Here is a 20,799-nt window from a genome sequence, read left to right as displayed (position 1 = left end):
CACACCCATCGAACTATGGCTACAGTGGCTGGGATCAAACAGTGTGTTGTTAAGCTCAGCAGCGCCACAAAATCTAACTAATAGTGTTACAGTTTCAACATTATTGAAGTGTACATTCCATGCCACGGTAGGCAGGCAATGCTTGTAGTCAATCTAAAGCACCTCTCCACAATATGCGCGGTAAAACATTCACAAAAACAGCATTACATGTGTGAGGTTAGAGATGACCTGTTGTAGTGGGCATTCAGATGTTTCAACGTGCTTGCAGAGTGGGCATTCGGGGGTAGTCATCCTGTCGTTGCATGGCAATCTGGAGAAACAAGTAACATCACCAGATATCAATGCATGAAATTTTTTAATGTAAACAAATAAACTCAGTTAATCAGTAAACAGCAGTATTTTATACATATATGTAGTGGTACCTCATAACACGTATATCACTCAGGGCTGCTTCTTCACAAGGCATGTCATGTAGCAGGTTCCTTGCCCATTGTACACATTTGCTTCCATGTCAGGTGGGCCAGAAGGCTGCGGCAGAAAAAGAAGTATTTCTCATTTATGTGACGCTTCCTTTGTCACACTATAGCAAAACCAGACCCATAATTATGTGATGTTTTTTTCATACGCGACTGCAGTAAACTATTAACTAATAGGTTTTTTGCACTAATATATGGGCTAGCTAAGAAGACACATGCGAGGCGACAGTGATTCATTTGCCTTCTTTTATCGCAATGGCCTGGTTGGTGTGACCTGGTGATAGAATTTCAGAATTAGCTATTGAGTCAGCGACTCGTTCCCACGTGAAGCCATGCACGCTGCAAGTAAGGCACGTTTTTCCTGTTACAGATTGAGCCGTTCAACAATTTTAAAATTTAATACTGCAATGCGCTGCCACCGTGTGACGCCTACGCAGTCATTGTCAAAAAAAAAACTACATATGTTGAAATGAACCAACTAGCCCCGCAAGCAGCTATCCTTAAAAAAATGAAGTGGTTTCTACTCACCGGCCCCGCCTTGCAACGGGTGTTCATTCGATGAAAGCTTCAACGGTCGCTTCGTTCCCCGAAAGTCACTCGAATTCCCTTCGCGAAGCATTTGAACGAGTCAAAATAAACAGAATGAGAAAGAATGTGTCGGTCGGCAGAGGCTCGAAATATTTACAGCGAAACAAAACAGTCCGAGACACCTCCGAACGTACCGCGAGCCGTTACCTGCCGTCGCAGCTGTTGGCCGCCGCAAACTTTGAAATGAGGATAATGATGTCGATAGGCTGCTAATGACATTGAGTCAGCTGCAGCAAAAACTACTACAAAAAGTGGATGACGCAGCACATGTTTGACAAAAACTGCTTGTTAGAAGAACAAAATGTTTTTAATGTGTAGCGGTACGCAAACATGTAGTATTTGATCGTTTTAAAATAAAACTTGGCCCTGACAAAGGCGCCTCTACAAGAAAGTGAAATAGCGCGATTTGCGAGAGAGGTTAGTAGATCCACTCTGGGTGTTTGAAGCAGAAACGCGCCGTGGTTGATTTTTTCGCCCCCTACAGATGAGCACTTGAACTTGAGAGTTTCAGGGGCCTGAGTGGGCTGCCGCGTTGCCAATGGTGGAGAGGGTGAAGTTAGAGAGAGCTTACACGCGGTGAGCGTGCGGCACGCGTAGGACAGAGGTACAGTGTACCAGAATACTTTTCAGTGGCACGACCGCGCCTCGCCGGCTGACGCGCGTGGTGGACGCTGCAGCGGCGGCGCTGCCATCGACCACTCTTTGAAGTTCGCCCTGGGTTTCGTCTGCAGTGTACGTGGCACACGAGAATGTGACGCGTGTTCGGTTATGCACTGCCGCTGTTTTAACGTAATTAAGGCTGGGTTCACAACTATTTTCCGGTTACTTTCTAACCGCGTTGGTGTGTTTAAGCTGCTCGCATGATTTCGGGCCTCTCAGCAAGAAAAGCTAGTAGCAGACGAAAGCCAGTCGATGCGCTGCAACTTTTTCTTTTTTGCCCGTAAGGGACCATTCCAAACAATGTGGCTATTTCGCGAGTACTAAATTTTGTGAAACAGTTGTTATTCGTGAAACCGAAAATCCGTTTGATATTCGTGATCATGAAAAACACGTCGTATGGGATAAAAAATATCAAAAATCAGATACGAAAGCAGACAATGCGCAAAGGAAAAAAAACGAACTCCAAAGCGCGCTTATTGACCCACACGATTTTATTGCACGCGTTTTTCATTTGCACAAAAGTTATTCTTGAAGTTTCAATGCACAAAGCAACCAGTGTAGAATTACAGCTAAGTTAGTCTGCTTAGCTTGAGGTGTTGTGCTGCCTTTCTCTTTGACAACACGTTTGCTTTGTTCAAGCCTTTGATAAAAAAAATGAAGTCGTGGGGTAACATAAAAGCTGACTATGCGAGGAGTCAGACTCTCTGCGTGAGCTCTGCATCTCACATTCAAAGAATCGGCACAATGAATCATTTGCAGGATGTCCATCACGCTCATCCGGTGAACTTTTCGTGCACTAAAATAATTTGTGAAAATATCTTCAAGTCTTGAGATGTAGCGAAAGAGTTCGAATGACGGGTAAAGCCAACCGCCCTGATCATTGTGGCATTCAAATGCTGCAGCATGCAAGCGGCGCCCTTCTTCTTTTAGAAGGAGGAGGCTGTCATTACATGTAGGTCAGCCTTGAGTCGCTTCTCTGGACGCGGTACTCATCCACAGATTCACTGTCACATGAATATGAAGTTCCCGCTTGCTTTTCCGTGCAAAGCTTCATTTTGTTGATCAGCTGTTGCTTTCGGGTTTCTTCCCTGTCTCCAACGTCAAGAGGAGAACTTATGACATCGCCTTCTGCATTCTCGCCTGCAACACTGTGTGCAAAATTATAAAAGAGAGACAGTGAGCAGAAACTGCTGTGGCCCACAGCATCGGGTAAGAGTTGCAGCCGGATAAAAGCCTCACCATTCCGGATGAGTTTTCTACTTTATGTTGGCTAAGCCTGGATGTCAATAAGTAGCGAAACCCAACTGGCTCACGCAAACAGCGAACGAGCTCTAGAGTACTTGTTAAAGTGACTCTTAAGCCCTCAGCACTAGACTCTCTGAGAAACTTCTTTTTATCTGCATGGCGCTCCCAGGAGTCCAGGAAACTGAGCATTTTCTAATGTTTTTTCTTACCTGCCGAGTCAGGTCTGAGAGCCTCGGCTATGTACCTTGCTGTCATCACAGCGATCAGTGACTTCATTCTCGTGAAGAACTTCTCGGTCACATCAATTTTATCACAGTGAGTCAAGGGAACATGGAGTAAAACATACTCCGTCTGCGTCGTGAAGTTAATGTAGCGTTCAGCACTTCCCAGGCATTTTGAGTGCCATCACAGCAGCGACAGTCGCGGCCGCACAACCTCCCCACGTGCCTTTTTTCGTTGCGGGACTTCGTCATTGCGCTTACTTTTTCGCTCATTCCTCTTGCGAGTGGGCTGTTTGCTCAGGTAAGCTGGCAGACTCGGCGAAATTGTGAAGACTGCGGACGGAGTGAGCGTAGGCGTCCTACGTGGAATGCGAACTTCCTCACCATTAAGGCGGTGTACGTAGTCCCTGACAATGAAGCGCTGCTCAAAATGCAGCTCACATACCACGAAGTCTGCGGTTTGCGGTTTGTAGGCTCTATGTAGGTTTCTTTCCCACGTGAATCTCCGTTCCGGGTATGCAGGCGCCTTGAATATCGACAGCTTCTTCGCGCTGTTAGTTCGCGCGTATCCTGTGCTGCAGCCTGGGGCATAGCACTGATTGAGACGTTGCTTTGCACTCATTGACGCAAGTGGCCACGTTCACATAAGTACAGGCACGAAACGCAACCACGCAGAACGAAAAGCCAGAACGAAATGCAGTAGCCGTGCGCGCCCACACCAGTAGCTTTCAAGGATGGATGGATGGATGGATGGACATGGCTGTACCCTTTAGATCGGGCGGTGACTAGCGCCTCCAAGCCGTAATACTTAATAAACCCAAAACTATATTTATTTTTTTTCCTTAAAAAGTGAGTTTGAGGATTCGTACTTTGCAGTGAAGAGTTTAATTTTCACTCGGGCCTTGACTTTAGCCACCAATCAGATAACCTCCTTCTAGTTATGTCTACTTGCTTAAAGTATATTTTGCCCTCTCGGTCCCTAAACCCCAGTGCTTAGAAAAACTCTGCGCCATCATCCTGAACTATAGGGTGAAGCCCTTTACAGAACATTATCAAGTGTTCGGCAGTTTCTTCTTCCTCTCCACACGCGCACTGCATACTGTGTCTACCCTTCGTATTTGGCCCGATATGTCTTGGTTCGCAGTACTCCCGTCCTTGCCTCTAACACTAGAGAACTACCCCGAGTATTATCATAGATCCTTTCCTTGGCAATTTCCTGCATAAAAGTTCGATAGATCTCTAGTGTGAACTTCTTAATCATGCCCATTTTCCACATGTCAGTCTCCGTTTCCTTCACTTTCTTCTTAACCGATAGTTATTTTTTGGTTTGGCCGCCTGCTGTTTTCAAAGTATTTACCAGTCAACTTCCTGGTTCGCTTCCTCCTTTTTGTATCAACATTTTTCATGTACAAGTAGCTGAAAACCTTCCTAGCCCAACGCTCCTTCTTCATTTCTTTCAATCGCTTCTCAAATTTTATCTTGCTGCTAGCTTCCCTGCCCTCAAATGATGTCCATCCCATATCACCTTGTACTCCCTGATTTGGTGTATTCCCGTGAACTCCTAAAGCAAGCCTATTTATTCCACGTTGCTTAATTTCTAATCTTGCTTGTACTTCTGATCTCATGCACAAGACCGCATTGCCGAACGTCAGCCCAGAAACCATGACCCCTTTCCATATTCCTCTCACAACATCATACCTATTGAATTCCACAGTGCCCTATTTTTCATCAATGCTGCATTCCTGTTCTCATTAGTCGTCACGTATAGTTCGTGTTCCCTCAGGTACTCGGTCCCATTGCTTATCCATACGCCCAGATATTTGTATTTATCTGTTATCTCTAGCGTGACCTCCTGTATCCTAAGCTCACTACTTCGTTGTCATTGAAAATCATGACTGCTGATTTTTCCTTACTGAATCTGAAATCTAACCTATCTCCCTCATTACCGCAGATGTCCATCAATCTCTGCAAATTTTCCTTGTTGTTGGCCATTAGCACTATATCATCTGCGTACATTAATGCTGGTAGTGCCTGACCATTAAGTTTTCCTTGTTTGACTAAAGAGAGGTTGAAGCCCAGCCCACTTCCCTCTATTTTAGCCTCTGATCCTAGTAGGTACATCATGAATAATAAGGGTGACAGGGGACGCCCCTGCCTAAGCCCCCGTTTTACCTCTGCAGGCTTGGATACCTGTTTTTCGCACTTTATAACTACCTTGCTACCTTTATAGATACCCTTTAAAAGATTAGTGACTACATGTTCCACGCCTAGTGTGTCCAGTATTCCCCACAATTCCTCTTGAACTCCGCTATCGTACGCTCCCTTGATATCCAAGAATGCTAGCCACAGGGGCCTGTGTTCCTTTTCTGCTATTTCGATGCACTGCGTCAGTGAGAACAGATTGTCTTCCAACCTCCTGTGTTTCCGAAACCCATTCTGCAGTTCCCCCACCACCCACTCATCTTCTATCCATGCCTGCAGTCTTTCCTTTATATTCTGCATCGCCAGCCTGTAGACCATTGATGTCACTGTTATAGGACGGTAGTTGTTTATGTCAGCTTTGTCCCCCTTTCCTTTATAGATCATGCTCATCCCGCTAAGTTTCCATCGATAGGGAACTTCAACATCGATTATTATTTTGCTCACTGCCTCTCTCAAAGCCTGCTTAGACTTCGGACCTAATGTCTTTATCACACTAATTGGAATGCCATCTGGGCCTGTTGATGTACTACTAGGAACCCTTTTCTCAGCCCTTTGCCACTCTCGTTGTGAAAATGGAGCCATTGCACCACTTGATTCGTCCTTGTCTATTGTGGTGCATAAAGTACTTCTTTGTTGAAATTTTTCTGTCACCCTTGTTCTTATATATTCAATAGCTTCGTCCCCTTCTAGCCTGGCACCTTGGGCTGTAGTTATAAAACTCTGCTCTAGGCTCGTCTCATTTCTTAGGGAGTTTAGATGGTTCCAAAATTTCGCAGCTGCCTTTCTATCTTTTTTATGTACTTCTGCCAGCCAATGAGCTCCCTTTCTTCTAATCTTTTGATTGATCAGAAGGGATGCAGCCCTTCTACAGCTTAGAAAGGATTCTCATTTTCTTTCAACATCATCTGTCGGTTCACCCCGCTGCTTAGCATGTCTGTGTTCCCTAGAGGCTTCCTGACGTTTTGCTATGGCTCTCTTAACTTCCTCATCCCACCAACTTTTGGGTTTGTGTCTTCTTTTCCGGGCTGACTTGTTACGCGTCTTAGCAAGCTCTAGCTCAAAGAGTCTAATTAGATTCGTGTATGTCCACACTGTCTTATTATCCTCCGTGATTACTTTCTCAATTTGTTTAGTGGCTATTTCAATTTGCCTTTCTGAATAAAAATTTTCCTGTACTTGCTCATCTTGTCTCCTTCCCACTTTCACTGCTCTTCCAAAACTTAGCTTGATACGTTTGTGCTCACTACCCAAACTTCTGGAGCCACCTTCATCTATGTGCATTCCCCTGAGCTTATCATACATCCTATGTGACATCAGTGCATAATCTATCGTCGACTGCAGCCTTCCTACCATGTTATTTGCCCTTCACACTTCTCGGTACTGTATGCAAATGATCAAATCAAGCCTTTCACACATATCCATGATCATTTTGCCTGTCGGGTCGGTATACCCATCTATATCTTCTATGTGCGCATTCATGTTTCCTAGTATAATTATCTCGCACTTTCCTCCTAACTCCTGAATGTCCTTCGATATACACTCCACCATTGTCTGGTTTTCCTCTCTGGCCTTTTCTCCCGTCCACAAGTACACGAAACCAAGGAGTGTCATTTGACCTGCCACTTTCCCTTTTAGCTATAAATGTTCTTTGCACTTCTGCTTGACCCTTTGCCACTCTGTACTTTTATGAATAATTTCCCCAATACCACCCCCCTTTCTGCTGCCTTCTGTTCTATTACAATATTCCCACGCGTAGTCCGGATTGTTCGGAGGTTGTTCCATGACCCTGAGATTTGTTTCTACAAAACCGTATACCATCGGCCTTTCTTCCCTTAGCTGTTCTTCTATCTCTTCCCACTTCAGCCTGTTCCTACCACCCTGCATGTTAATATACCCTATGTCTAAATGGGCTCGGCGCTCGTGGCTACGTCTATTTATGCCCCGGACTCTACCTATCTTAGTCCTTGGTGCCACTTTGGAATCGTATCTGTCCATAACACCTGTCGAAGAGTCTCCCTGGTTGTTTTCCTCGTTACTAGCTATCCTGCACCCCGAAGGGCTCGCTTGCCCCCCAAAAAAGCTACTGCGCGTCCTTCAAGTCACCAACCCACCTCATGACCTAGCCGCCAATCGAAGTGAATTCTGTCTCGTTGAAAAACACCCCACCTATGCACCTCTCTGTTTATTTCCACCACCTCAAAGCCTTTCTCTCAACTCATCCGCCATATCTCTTGGTTTGCGTTGACAACCGCTCTTTGCAGGTTGCTATCACGCACCGGTACCTCCGGTATCGTGCACAGTGCCACCACTTCGGGTTCCATTCACTGTGACACGCGAAGCAAGGCGGCGCCCCCTCCGCTCATTGCACTGAGTTCTTTTAGTTCACTGTAACAGACGCGTCACCACGCACTGCTAGAAGAGCGTGAGATACTACGCTTCCGCGAGGTGCGGGGAGTGATGTGGACGGAGGAACAGCGTTACACAGGCTTGTCAAAAAGGTGCTTCGCATCTATTTCGGTGCAGCAGCATATCAACGGAGGGAATTATAATTTTGGGGGTGAAGCGTCTGTCTGTGCGTCCATTCGTCCGTGTGTCCGTCCGGGCATCGGTTCATTTGTCCGTCTGGCTCTCCGTCAATCCATGCGTTCATCCATGGTTCCGCTCGTCCCTGTCTCCGAGCGTCCATCCGTCCGTCCGTTCTCGCGTCCAGACGGACGCTTCACCTCATTCATCATTCACTCAGCTGTATGCTGTGGTTCTTTTCTTTTTCTCTATTTTTATTTTGGTCTTATTGATTTGTTCCTTAAAAAGGGGATAATGCCACCTGCTTGTAATGGGTTGAAAGCAAAAGTGGCTCGCGCCCTGAAAAAGAAGATGCTGAAGAAGCGTGCTTCTTCGCTCGAGAGCCGGCCTTGAAAGACGTGCTCTTCGAGAGCTGGCTATATCTTGTTTAATTAAAAGAATCCTGCACTTCTGAAGTCACGTTACAATGTGTCCCGTTGAGATTACCTTACTTCACAGTTTCCCATCTACGTCAGTGTCGTCGGAGCATTGCCGCCTCATGCAGCTGCGGTCGTTCGCAGTGTTCTACACTCGCCGTGAAAGGGTACATCTCGGAACACCGGCGTGACGTTTGTCACTTCAGTTTGAAATCCAACATTAAACTTTTCAGCGCGAGAACTTTCGACAACTAACACAAGAGACGAGGACGAGCGCAACACCGTCATCGGCGAAGTTCCTCGCACCACTATTTATGCAACGAACCACAGCCGACCAATCATCGACATCATGGCTGCCGCTGAAAGTATTGACTTGAGCAATTATTCACTACTTGTTCACGTACAAGAATGTCGAATAACGTGTCAATCATTCATACTTTTTTTTCAAGAACACCCCATGCTACTAGTTCACGAGTTAAGATTCCTTAGTTTAAGCCTTGTATGTGGCATAAGCAACAATGCTGTGTGATGGAGCGATAATTTTCAGACCACTCGTGATGACACCAAATCCTAGGATCACGTGTACCGCCCCGCCGCGGTGGTCTAGTGGCTAAGGTACTCGGCTGCTAATCCGCAGGTCGCGAGATCAAATCCCAGCTATGCCGGCTGCATTTCCAATGGAGGCGAAAATGATGTAGGCCCATGTGATTTAGGTGCACGTTAAAGAATCCCAGAGGTAGAAATTTTAGGAGCCCCCCACTACGGCGTATCTGATAATCATATGGTGGTTATGATTATGAAAGATGAATATGAGAGACATAATCATAAACCGGAAATATTGGATGCTGTAATAATAATCATTTTACTCCTAGTATTCAGTTGCTACAACTGCATTTATTTATTTTATTTTGTATTCGCATTGGTATATCAATAAATTACGTTATATTATATTTTTAATTCTGAATTTGCCCCTTCATATTTTTTGTATATGCTAATGTAGATATTGAAGCTAAACACCGACTACACGATAAACACATCCCGTAGTGGTTGGGCGCCGGTATTAGAGTTACAACCAATTGAGCAGGCAATTTGCACTATACACATTCATTCGCCATCCTCCAGCCTACACACCACGATCAGGTTGGTTGCGATGTGTGTCTCAGCTGCAAAAGACAGCGACGTACGTGCCGCAGACCTCAATGTCATCGTGTGATAAGTATGACACGTCCCGACTTGAGAGGTATACAGCCGAAGCAAGCTACCTGCGCCAAGTTTTCAACATAGTCTGTAACGGCTGCAGCGGTTGCCTTGTTGCCGCTGAGTTGCAATGTCGCCTGTGCCTGTCCAACGGTACCTAGAAGCAGGCGTGTAGGCAGAAATTTTTTTTCGGGGGTGGGGGGTTGATTTGAAGTAGGGGACGGGAATGCAAATGCCCCCTTTAGTATCTTTAGGTCACAGCGAAATAAAAGCCAGGTGGGGTATGGGCGCGGTAAGTCACCCTCCTAGCTACGCCACCGCCTAGAGGTCCTTGAACCCTGGAATACTGCACGTCATGATCAACATCCACAACTGCAGCCATACGAGCACGCTGAATTTCGAGATGATGTAGTCTTGCTTTAGAGCTAAAAACTTCGAGCATAAAACCAGGAGTAAAATTCCAGAAAGTAGGTAGTGTATACTACGGTTGTTCGCAAAATTGTGAAGGATGACCACGTGAATGCCGGCCTACCACGCAAAAGTAGTGATTATTTTTATGCCGTAGTGGGCACCATGCAAGTGGGGTTTTAGCAGTTACTCAATGAGGGTTTAGAAAAGGCTCTTAAAGGCCGCGCTTCCAGCTTTTCCGGTGAGTGGTGAGCGCTTTCCGAGCAGGCCTGGTGTTTTTTTTTTGTTTTTTCTTCCTTATTTTGTCCAATGGTGGTCACCGATACTGGTGGCTGTGGCGGACAACTTCACCACCAAAAAGGGCTGTTTCTGTGATCCAATAACATCCTTTGCTGAACAAATCGCCAAGTTTTCAAGTAACCTGTATTGAGGAAACCGGATTGAGCACTTGCCATTGGCTAACAGGCTAAATTTTATATAACCTTGTCACTTTTCAATTATTGCTGATGCCCTAGGCAGCCGATGTAATCCTCACGCTAACACCTCATCTAAGGATTTTCCCCTAATATTACTCACGCTCTTTGTGGCCCGTAGTGGGTACCAACCAAGAATGAAGAACCAAGCAAGCAGGCAAGAAGACAAACGCATGAAGAAGAAGCTTGAATATGGCGGCGAGCGTCATACCGATCGTTCAGCTCCTCTTCAGATTCCTCCTGTCCACTCTCTTGAGACCGGATGGCGAAGAGGTGCCCTTGCTGACCCGTCGTGCTGCGGTGCAGCTATCGGCTCTTCGGAAACTGGGCCCGCTTGACCCTGTCTGCGACCAGCGTGGTCGTGAACGAAAGTTCTGCCAACCTGAGCTCCAGCACCCGCGGCGACCTCCGACAGGAAACGTTCGCGGCGTTCCTCAAGCAAAGTGCGCTCTGGTTCCGGCTCCTCCAGGCTCACCACAGATGCGTGTGGCGAGCAATGATTCCTCCTTTTCGACAGTTCACTTTGAAGCCGATGACGCGACATTTATCGACCCATCGCCGATCTGTGCTAAGGTAGGTGGAGTGCGCCTGTGGTATTTCAGACCCCGGAAAACACAACCTGACTTAGCGTCTCGCGTCATTAGTCTCAGTGTAGGCCGGAACGGTAATTTTTGTTTTACGTAAGCGTTTGCGCGAGTGGGTAGGCAAATGTCAAGAAAAGTTTCGTTGCGTGGACAAAACATGAACGAACAAAGAAAGAGAACGGCACAGACTAGAGCTGTATGAGTCACCTCTCTTCACCAGTTCGTGTTTAGTGCTGCTGTAAAGTTTTGCTTGACAATTAGTTTCTAAAGCTTCAGATTTTTTGCCATAAGGCGTCGACTTAAGCTGTCTGAAAAAAGCTTCGAACACGAGATATACTCTGCATAGTGTAATTACTTCTTACTAAGGTATGTTTCCATAAAGTAACATAGAAATAAAAAATGCCAGCACCTTATAACTGAATTTCTGGATGCGTATTCGTAAAAGAATTGATGTCATATTATTCTGTGTCGAACGCCTTACACAAACGCCTTTATTAAAGGGGCCCCTGCAACACATTTTGAGCATCGTCAGAAAGCGCTTCCGATCGGTAGAGAGGTTCCCGAGAACACGCGAGCCAAATGTTATAGTGCAGCACTCGGCCTGGAAACCACAATAAATTATCAATGTCAGTTAAAAATTACTTTCTCTTATCTCCACAAATCACGGAATAAGACCAAAAATCACTCGTAGTAATCCCATCTATCAGCCACTGGCTGATTTGAACATGGCGCGCTGGGTCGTTACAGAGATCGCCGTGCGAGGCCGCCACTTGTCCACACATGCGAACGTGAAATATACGTGACGACTAAAGGTGCCAGGAATGTAGCGGTGATAAAAAACAAGGCACTGTGGAATTACAATAGGTATGATGTTGTGAGAAGAATATGAAAATGGGTCATAGTTTTCGATCTGACGTCCAGCAATGCGGTCTTGTGCATGAGATCAGAAGTTCAAGCAAGATTAGAAATTCAGCAACGTGGAATAGGTAGGCTTGCCTCAGGAGCTCACGGGAATGTCCCAAATCAGGAAGTACAAGGTGATAAGGGATGGACATCATTTGAGGGCTGGGAAGCTAGCAGCAAGATAAAACTTGAGAAGCGATTGAGAGAAATGGGGGAGGAGCGTTGGGCTAGGAAGGTATTCAGCTACTTGTACATGAAGAATGTGGATACAAAATGGAGGAAGAGAACCAGAAATGTGGCTGGTAAATACTGGAAAAACAGTAGGGGGCCAAACCAAGAAGAACTTTCGGTTAAGAAGAAGGTGAAGGAAGCTGATACCGATACGTGGAGAATTGGCATAATTAAGAAGTCCACACATCTATGGAACTTTTAAGCAGGAAATTGCCAAGGAAAGGATCTATGATAATACTCGGAGTAGTTCTCTACTGTTTGAGGTCAGGACGGGATTATTGCGAACCAAGACATATCGGGCCAAATACGAAGGGGTAGACACGGTATGCAGTGCGTGTGTAGAGGAAGAGGAAATTACCGAACACTTAATATTGTTCTGTAAAGAGCTTCACCCTATAGTTCAAGTTGATGGCACAGCGTTTTTCAAAGCACTGGGGTGGAGAAACAGGGAGGGCAAAATAGACAAAGTGGGTATAATTAACTAGCAGGAGGTTATCTGATTGGTGGCTAAAGTCAAGGTACGAGTGAAAATAAACCATTCACTGCAAAGTATCACTCCTATACATCACTATTTAAAGGGAAAAATATAGTTTTTGGTTCACTAAGTAATACGGCTTGGTGGCGTTAGCCACCGCTCGATCTAAAGGGTACAGTCATATCAATCCATTCATCCATACATCGATCCATGCATGCGTGATCGCTATAAAAAAGCCGCGTATGCGAAGAAACAAAAACAAAAAAGCGTTCTAAGTCATGAGGCGTGCGTGACGTTTTTTGTTTGCCCCTCCCATTCATCCCTACTTAGCTTCCAGCATTTTCGTCGGTACGTGAGAAGAGAGAATGCGTTTGCAGCGTGTGAGAAACCTTTGTAACTCCGCTCGAACTGAACGGATTCTTAAAATTTTTGCGGTGTTGAATTTGTGAGGCAATACGCATTTCTAGTGAAATACTTACGTGGCTACTAAGAAATAATATTTCAGAGCCCTACGAGGCATATAAAACAAACTTGTAATAAACAAGAAGCAAACAATACCCTTCAAACAAGATACTCATGAAAGCATTCAGACAACCTTCCACGAAGTTTAGAGGTTTCCCAATGGAGCATACTTGTGTTGTCTTCGAGATAATCCTGCAACTCACTATTTATATTGCACCTAATTAGCGGGATTTCAAAGAAAACAGGTAGAATTGAGGCCGAAATCGCTGACACGTTCGGCATGGGATGACCTCGCCCGGACAGCTCAGTCTATCTTGCAGTCATGCACGGCACAGAGGGTTCGCAGGTGTATCGAGAAGCTGCCAAGTACCACACGTTTAGAGGCTAGTTTATTTATATATTTATTTTATTTACAGATACTGCTGTCTCATGTTTGAGACATTGCAGGAGTGGTTACAATAAACGAAAACAACAGCTCGAATAAATAAAAACATAATATTGCATAATTGGACACCTGTTCAACAAACAATAATTGATCAAACGAAAGTAACAACAGGAAAACTAAAAACATCAATTTACAAAATTGGACACTTGTTCAAGAAACAGCGCATGCGGTAGTCATTTCAAATAAGTGTCCATATTATTCCAAGTGTCAACTATGCACGGAAAAAAGAGTATTTAAAACAATCGATAAAACATCTGAATGGCACAATGTTCAACGGATTCTATAGGCGAGTCACCTGGGTAGGATGGTTGCTGAACGAAATGGGTCTGGCTATGCGGACGGAATTGTGCACGATGTTATGTAGCATGGTAAGCCGATCACACATACGTCTGTGTTCTAAACAGTTTAGCGATAAAGCATAGTATTGCTCAATAGGGGAGAAATCACGGTCATAACAATTAAAAACGAATCTAATCGCTTTTCGCTAGACGGCCTCAAGTTTAATAACATCAATTGCAAGATGTGGTGACCACAGAACAGACACATATTCAAGATGAGGCCTGACCAGTGATTCGAAGGCTGTATGCTTGTATTCTTTTGTGGCGCCCTTTAGCGTTCTTCTTAAGTAACCTAATTTCTTAAGCGATTTTGCAGAAATAAGGTCGATGTGCTTGTGCCACTTCGAGTTTGGAGGGAATACAACACCAAAATACTTTAATTCCTGAACTTTTTTCAGTGTGTGATTGGAGTTGCCATATCTGATTTGTCGCCATATCTAAAAGTTGGTGCATTGTATCACAAATGGATTACTAAATCACAGCAGTTGCACAGTTGACATCGTCTCACAAATGCTGGGCTTTTGCGCAATCCTCCGTTTGTATAGAATGCGCACCAACTAGCCTCTAAACGTGTGGCACTTGGCAACGTCTTTGCTCTTCGTTCAGAGGTCTGTCTTCCGTTCCACAACAGATTGGCGCAGTATGTCAATCAATGAGTTAAACCAAGCCATCTTGGTGTTCGAACAGTGGGTTCTCAAGTACCAACAACTACCGCGTTTCCACCTGCCTCGTTTTCACCACGTGTCAAGAAGCGCATGTGATTTAAACGTGGCCATTGGTGCCACCATGGGCCACACTACTAAAATTGCGTAGCTACACTAGTAGCGCAATCTAGAGTCACACTTATACGGATCAATTGTGTTCATGCGCGCTCAAGCACATGGCGTGCGTAATTTCAGCTTCTTTCTCCCATGTCATCGCTCCATATGTACCATACAAGGGCTTCGCAGAAACAAGAAAAAGTGGGGAAGTGTTTAAGTGCTCGACAGGTGTCTGTAACTCCGCTCCTATTTCACTCATTTGAAAAATATTCGTGGCTGCCGATACGTGACACCATCAACTGCGATACTAAGGCAAATCTAGAATAACCAAAAAAAATGCCTCAGGATCTCTTTTACTAATCTTAGTTTACTGTTTACTGCCCCCCCTTATGTTTGCGTTTATTTTATATAATCTATTATGAGTCTCACCCTCTAGGATCTGCCACGTGAGTTGTCATCTTTTGAGATTAGGCCTCTGTATGTACATCAGCATGAGTACTTGTTCTTTCTAAGTTCTGTTGACAATTTCCAACTTCACGACCTCAACTCTAAAGTTTATACTGCACAAGTATATACATAACTTGGCGCTTACCTAACTGGCTATGTTCATATTGACACAAACAATTATTATTCTTGGCATAATTATGCTGGTATTTTATTGCATCGACTAAATTGAGGCAAGCGAATTCACGGGAACGTGTTCTCGTTACAGGACCAGCTGCCTCATTGTGACGAGGATTTTCTGGACGCTGGAATGAAAGTGGTGATGGACGAGGATTGCCTAAACGGCCAGCAGAGAGTAGTCGCCGATGGAATGATGAGCCAGGAAGAATGTGAGGTTCTACTTAAGTTTGGCGTGAGTAATTCGTAATTAACACGGAAAGCTCTACCTTTTACTCACGGTCGAAGAAAAGCCTGCAATCAGAGCAACTTATATTATCCATTATCTAGCTATTTAAATTTCTATTGAAGGAGTATCTGCATGTTGTACTTGCGAAAGATTATTTGTGAACGTGACCCGTCTCGCACCTATAAAACACGACTGCTGACATCGAGAAAACTCTGCTTCTGAGGCAGTAAATTTCTGGAGACTAATAAAAATAGTTCACATTAAACTGTGGGCGATACATCAAGCTGTCGACCATATATTGAACTGCGGATGGTACAGCGAGTGATTCAAAGAAAAAGGATACGTGTAACTTCACAGGGTGAGCACAGATAGTTCGCCGCGAAACAAATGCGCACAAGGACTACTCAAAATTAAAAAAAATGAACATTTAGCCTGAACGCCTATAAACTGATCTTTAAAGAGCCAGTCAACAGGCTCTGGCGTTTTTTTTTACACCCTCCAAACAAACTCGCGCATCTTCCGTACGCCTGAGCAACCTCCTTCCACGCGCAGTGACGTCAACTCGGTGATCGGCGACGTTGATTTCATTACTGTTTGTTCAGACCTGGTTTGGACCAATCGACGACCTGCGTTATGTATCACGTTGCCTATCGCCGAGTTGACTGCGCTTGGAAGGATGTACGTCACGCGCAGGAAAAACGCGCGAGCTTTTCCTGCGCGTTTGAGAGCCTGTTTGTGGACTGGCTCTTTAAGTAACAGAATGAATTCCGGGAGAGAGTAGGTGTGCCAGACACAATGTTAGGCGGACAGATACGACTGAGAAAATGACGCCACGCAAGGCTTGAAACAGCGCTGGATGATTCTGAGGAATAATCTGGTTGCTTCTAGATTGTTTCAAGACCTTGCTCGGTGCTGTGACTGTTGTGTCTACCTTGCTTTGAGGCTGTTGCTACGCTATAGTTAGGCGATGCTAGGCTATAGCTACGTTGTTCTGAGCGCAGAGAGATGCGCATTAAATCACGGACAGTTACAGACGCGCCACGAATGTTCAAGCTCTTTGAGAGAGGAACTCGCGCCGAAACCAAGCGTTGGCAACTCTCATAGATATACTTACACATCATCGTTCAGGCCTCCTTTGGCTTTTGTGTCTTCCCGCAGCCCATGTTGCATTAACAGTTTCCTACTATTCTCTCTTTGTATGTACTTCTAGAGTTTGGTTCCTCGGCATCATTTCACCGCCATTTTTGGGCGCAAACTGTTGCCGTTATCATTTTTGCTGGACTTGTTGCGAGCAGTGAGATAAATCCGACTTCTGTGGTAGACACCCACGGCATCTTATGCCTTTGAATAGTATGCCCCCTGGTTCTATCTCACTGAAGAAATTTCTAGAAATCATAATTACTATCTCTATAAAGGTCATTTTATTTGTAAATCATTATTGAAGCGTGCAGTGGTATAATAAACTGGTTGCAATAGCAAATATCAAGCAAGACCATTCCTGTGCGTTCTCTATAGAGTGAATTATATTTATGCAGACATTTTACAGAACTAACAAAATATCATCAAGCATAAGTCTTTCATGCACTTGATCATATTGCCTAATTTATCACTTTTGCTGCCTTAAAAATTTTGCGCACCACTTCAATGACAAGCATTTTTGTCGCAGGGGCGTGGTATTCCTGGTAACGGTTATTACGAAGTTCCACATCCGATGACCGCGAAGGAACTGTTTGTTGGCTTCCGCAGCAGCGATGTCATGGAGGTGCGTGAAAAAAAGCAGTCACATTTGTTTTTATCTACACAACTATACACGCCTTTTTGAAGATAAGTTGAATTATTGACGAGTGTAGCATAGTACCACAGTGGTGGGAGACAGTGTTGCGAAAATGTGCCCCCATTCCATTTCAATTCAATTCTGGGAAATTACAGGCTTCTGCAGTTCCATTCGTTCCAATTCCTTGGAAGCAATAGCTTATCTCTTCCCCACTCCACGAATAGCCGGGCAGTTCAATTTCATTCCTGTGATTCCCCAACATACGAAAAGAATCTTCACAGTTTCATCGACTTGAGCATGAACGCCCCATAAAGTTGACGCCATCAGATGCTTTGAAGACCCGAAAGTGGGAAAAACACGTTACGATGGTCGTAGGATAGTAACTTGGTGACATATTCCGCGCAGTACAACTACTAGAAGCAGTTCTTCTGCGACAAATAGTTTTTTCATGGTCAACAAGTTTAAATAAATGGTGATGTTTTAATACTGTTTAAGCTTCATTGTGTTAATGCTACAATGACGACATTGCGCATTTTCATGCTGACAAAACCAGTGTTCAAAAATACTAAGCGATTCCGGCACGTGGTTGGAGCGGTCGTGAACATAGAGAAGACGCGTCAATTCCTACAATTCTAGAAGGGTCGTTGATATAGGGGTTTGATTAATAAGAAATAAAACCCTGAATAGATATGCTGGTAATATACAGAACAGTACACCGTTTGGTCCTTTTGTGCCCTTGCATCAAATGCGAAACACTGCCACGCACTGCTCATCAGCACTCACGCTTGTCAAGCGCGCCTAGCAAGCTTTAAATGGGTGAAGAGAACTGACTGCGTTCGCCTGAATGCAGGTATTCAATGTCTTTTTTGTTTCGAAGGTTACTCATAGTTTCCCATAACGGATACCGACCGCATGGAGCAGAAGCTACGCAAAGAATGGAAAAAAACACTGGTGTAACAGATTCTGTATGGGGACATCATTTTAGAAGATGGGTTGCTTATGAATGCATCATGCTTTCAATCGCCAGGTCATTTAAAAAATACTGCTCTATTGCGAAGTTTCAACGTCTGGTTTACTAATGATGACGCTTGAAAAACAGCGCGTAGACGTTTTTTTTTTCATTCTCTCTAGCAAAATGTGTTTAATTCCATTCCAATTTCGTTCCTTCATGCCTTGTTCCCATTTCATTCTAATTCCATTCTCGGGCCGCGAAAGTGTGGAATGATTGAGGAGTTATTCTAATTCCGGAGTAGCGATTGCTCAAAGCTGTTGGAAGAAGGAAAGGTTTGCTACAGCACTCCTCACTTCGCGTCGGTTGAGAACAAAGAACGACATGCATAAGATTGAAAGAAAAAAGAACAAAAAATGACACGATTGCGCGCTTGTTCAAACGGCCACCCTGGCACTTCTGAAGAAGAAATGGGAAGTCACCATATCTTCGAATGTAATATCACCAGAGTCCATCAGCCGACATTGTTCTCAAGAACCTGCCCCAACATAACTGGGTAAGATGCCCGCCGCTCTACAAGTTGATGAAAGGGGCGTACTGCCCACGTAGTCAGCGTGCCTGCGCTTTTAACTGCGTGTTTTAGGGGTGAAGTTCCATAGGCCCTAGCACTATCTTACCTTCTGGTCGTGGTATATAACCATTGCTATAGTCGAAACATATGTGAAACACAAGATGCTTTACAATGGACTTGAAATTGATGCAAGACACTAGAAAACGGTGCAAGACATATCAAATTTATACTGCAAGAGAAAAAATGGACTTGAAATTCATCAAATAACTTGGAAAGAAATGCAGTAAGGCACGCAAGGGCAATGACGTGATTTATGTGTCTGCAAAAAACACTTCTGGTAAATATTTACACAAGAAGACAAAGTTGCTGTACAAAATAATAACCAGCGACAACTAGTAGCAGCACAGCAGCAAGACAGAATGAGTTACTTTGGTAAAGCACTTCTTTGCGGGAAATGTATAAGTTAAAATGAAGGTTAGTTCACTTGTAAAAGTTAACGCTCTCGTATCTTCACGTTCGTGTCGGGAAACCCTGTTTCAGGGACACGGCTCAAAAAGCAACGTCGTTTTACAAGAGGGAGTGTGGTTTGACGACTACCCCATTTTGGTTGGTACAGTAAGCAGATTACAGCAATGTCCCTACGTGTCTGAAGGTGTGCGATTGAAAGTAAATGATTGACTTTTGTTACACTAGGTATTCTGTTGTAGTCGTGGGCAGCAAAGCAAGCTGCACAATTCTGAGCAGCTTCAATATATTTGATGAAGTAATCCTGTTGGGGAGACGAGATGACTGATGCACAATCGACCTGACGGCGTTCGTGCGCGATTTCTATCAGGGTCAAGGGATCGAATCCCGGCTGTGGTGGCCGCGCTCTCGATAGAGGCGAAAGTGCTGTAGGCCCGTTTGCTAAAATTTGGCTGTGCGTCAAAGAATTCCAGTTTATCTAAATCCTCGGAGCCCTCCACTACGGCGTTTCTCATTACCATATGGTAGTTTTGGGACGTTAAACCTCACATATCAGTTATCGATCGACATTTCTATCACAGCAAAACGAAAGAAAGATGGATGTGTCATAAAACACGGACTCGTGTATGTACCTCATCAAAGGGAAGTTGTCTGTTAATTCCCTCTAACTCATGGTGTAGTTAAGCCGAGCTGACTGGGAGATGTATTGCCCCGCCACGGTAGTCTAGTGGCTAAGGTACTCGGCTGCTCACTTGCAGGTCGCAGGATCGAATCTCGGCTGCGGCGGCTGCATTTCCGATGGAAGCGGAAATGTTGTAGGCCCGTGTGCTCAGATTTTGGTGCACGTTAAAGAACCCCAGGTGGTTGAAATTTCCAGAGTCCTCCACTACGGCATCTCTCATAATCATATGGTGGTTTTGGGACGTTAAACCCCAGATATCAATCAGTCTGGAAGAAGTATTATAAGTGTTTAATGAAACATTATATTTCACTAGACAATGACAGTGTAAAGCACCTGCAAGTGCAGACTTGTGCCAAAAAGTAGAAGAGCACTTAATATCCTGGAAGCGTCGTGAATAGCAAGGCATGGCCTGTGTAAGTGCATCATAGAAACATCTATCTCTTAAAGAGGTTTGATTTTTAACTCAGAAGGGGGTCTATCCAGGTGTACTAGTGTCACGCAGTCATGACTAGCGTGCATTGTTCCAGAAGGCAAAAATGAGTGGTTTCAATAAATCAGTTTGTCTGCGTTCGTCTTGCATGCATCTTTTTTGGTGTCCCGTCCGAAATTCAGTTTAGGTTGAATACTATATCGTACCAGCTGGCCACACAACCCATGCTTCTGGGCAAAGATATCTGTGATATTTGGTCGTCAATCCTGTTTGAAGGCTAACCAAGCCATTTTACAAAGTTTTGGCTACGCAATAAGAAACCGCGTTCAAATCAACACTCAATTAACCTCGAAGGAGGTGTCGAATACCTCCGTCACGTTTTACGTACACTACGTTTACAGCGGAAACGTTGTAATGTTAACTCTGAAAAATGTCGTAACTTCTGTAAATGCTGAAGTTCTCTATGTGTT

General features: G+C 44.6%; 1 protein-coding gene across 1 annotated transcript in view; it reads left to right on the top strand.

The window, feature by feature from the left end:
- The first annotated feature begins 10,601 nt into the window (after nucleotides 1-10,601).
- Nucleotides 10,602-20,799, top strand: part of LOC142774344 (prolyl 3-hydroxylase 2-like) — a 51,579-nt gene continuing 41,381 nt past the window's right edge. The window contains exons 1-3 of the mRNA XM_075874735.1: nucleotides 10,602-10,982; nucleotides 15,321-15,464; nucleotides 17,125-17,220. Of these exons, the coding sequence (XP_075730850.1) occupies nucleotides 10,602-10,982; nucleotides 15,321-15,464; nucleotides 17,125-17,220 (621 nt within the window). The remainder of the gene's footprint in view (nucleotides 10,983-15,320; nucleotides 15,465-17,124; nucleotides 17,221-20,799) is intronic.

The sequence above is a fragment of the Rhipicephalus microplus genome, chromosome 10, assembly GCF_043290135.1.
Source record: "Rhipicephalus microplus isolate Deutch F79 chromosome 10, USDA_Rmic, whole genome shotgun sequence".
Lineage (NCBI taxonomy): Eukaryota > Metazoa > Arthropoda > Arachnida > Ixodida > Ixodidae > Rhipicephalus > Rhipicephalus microplus.
This window is presented reverse-complemented; position numbering and strand designations above follow the sequence as displayed.